Source organism: Protobothrops mucrosquamatus, unplaced genomic scaffold (assembly GCF_001527695.2).
Source record: "Protobothrops mucrosquamatus isolate PMUCROS unplaced genomic scaffold, P.Mucros_1.0 scaffold6073, whole genome shotgun sequence".
In the NCBI taxonomy this organism is placed as follows: Eukaryota; Metazoa; Chordata; class Lepidosauria; order Squamata; family Viperidae; genus Protobothrops; species Protobothrops mucrosquamatus.
In genome coordinates, this window is record NW_015391912.1 from 10069 (window position 1) to 11294 (window position 1226).

At 38.8% G+C, this 1226-nt stretch overlaps 1 protein-coding gene across 1 annotated transcript in view; it reads left to right on the forward strand.

The window, feature by feature from the left end:
* Positions 1-1226, forward strand: part of LOC107300076 (vomeronasal type-2 receptor 26-like) — a 13868-nt gene that overhangs the window by 6147 nt on the left and 6495 nt on the right. Inside the window, exon 3 of the mRNA XM_015829420.2 lies at positions 8-486. Within this exon, the coding sequence (XP_015684906.2) occupies positions 8-486 (479 nt within the window). The remainder of the gene's footprint in view (positions 1-7; positions 487-1226) is intronic.

The window sequence follows — 1226 nt, forward strand, 5'->3', positions numbered from 1 at the left end:
GAACAAGACAGTGAGATAACAAACAATATAAAGGGTAAAGTGTGGATTTTGACTGCCCAGTTAGAGCTTAAAAACTATGGTAATGAAGAAGAACTGAAAGTTGCTAAGCAGGTCTACCATGGTGCTTTATCCTTGGCTGTCCATTCCAGTGAGCTGCCAGGATTTCAGGAATTTATTCAGGATAGAAACCCTTCCAATGCAAAAGAAGATTATTTCATAAGGGACTTTTGGTCTTATGGTTTTGGCTGCACCTTCCCCAACTGGATTTTGAACCATACAAACAGTGGTTTCTGCTCTGGACTAGAGAGACTGGAGAATGTTCCTGAAAAATATTTTGAAAAAACCATTACTGGACATAGCTACAGCATCTATAATGCTGTCTTTGCTGTGGCTCACGCTTTGCATGTCATGTATTCATCCCAATTCAAACACAAAAGAATGGTGGAGGAGGAGAGATGTACATTTCTGCTTGAAAAGCCATGGGAGGTAATGTAAATTTGGAAAGTCCACTACTGCTTTATTTTCAACGATGTAAGCATTAATACCATAAATATTCTTCTGTTAGTAATGTTTTAAAGAAATTCTTCAGTAGAAAGGGTTACTATGATTGCAAGAGCAGCATAGCCCAGATTATTTTACTCTCTATGTTTCCCAGTTGTTTAAAAAATAGAGAAATTTGAAAAACTGCATCCATTTTAATTTGCATTTGTACCTATAACATTGTATCTCTCCACATAAATTCCTTGAGAAAACTATGGAAGAAAAAAAAAGTGAATTCTGATATTTATTTAACTGACAATAAAATTAGTTCACTGAGGTCAACAATAGTGTTCAATAATATATTCACATCTCATTTTGTTGTTGTTAATTGCGAAGTTGTGTCCGACCCATCGCGACCCCATGGATAATGTTCCTCCAGGTCTTCCTGTCCTAACATCTTCTGGAGTCCATTTAAGTTCACACCTCCTGCTTCAGTGACTCCATCCAGCCACCTCATTCTCTGTCGTCCCCTTCTTCTATTGCCCTCAATCTTTCCCAGCATTAGGCCCTTCTTCAGTGAGTCCTTCCTTCTCATTAGGTGGCCAAAGTCTTTGAGTTTCAACTTCAGGATCTGGCCTTCTAAAGAGCAGTTAGGGTTGATCTCTTCTAAGACTGACCAGTTTGAATGCCTTGCAGTCCAAGGGACTCCATACATTGCAACTGGGAAAACCATGGCCTTCACTATA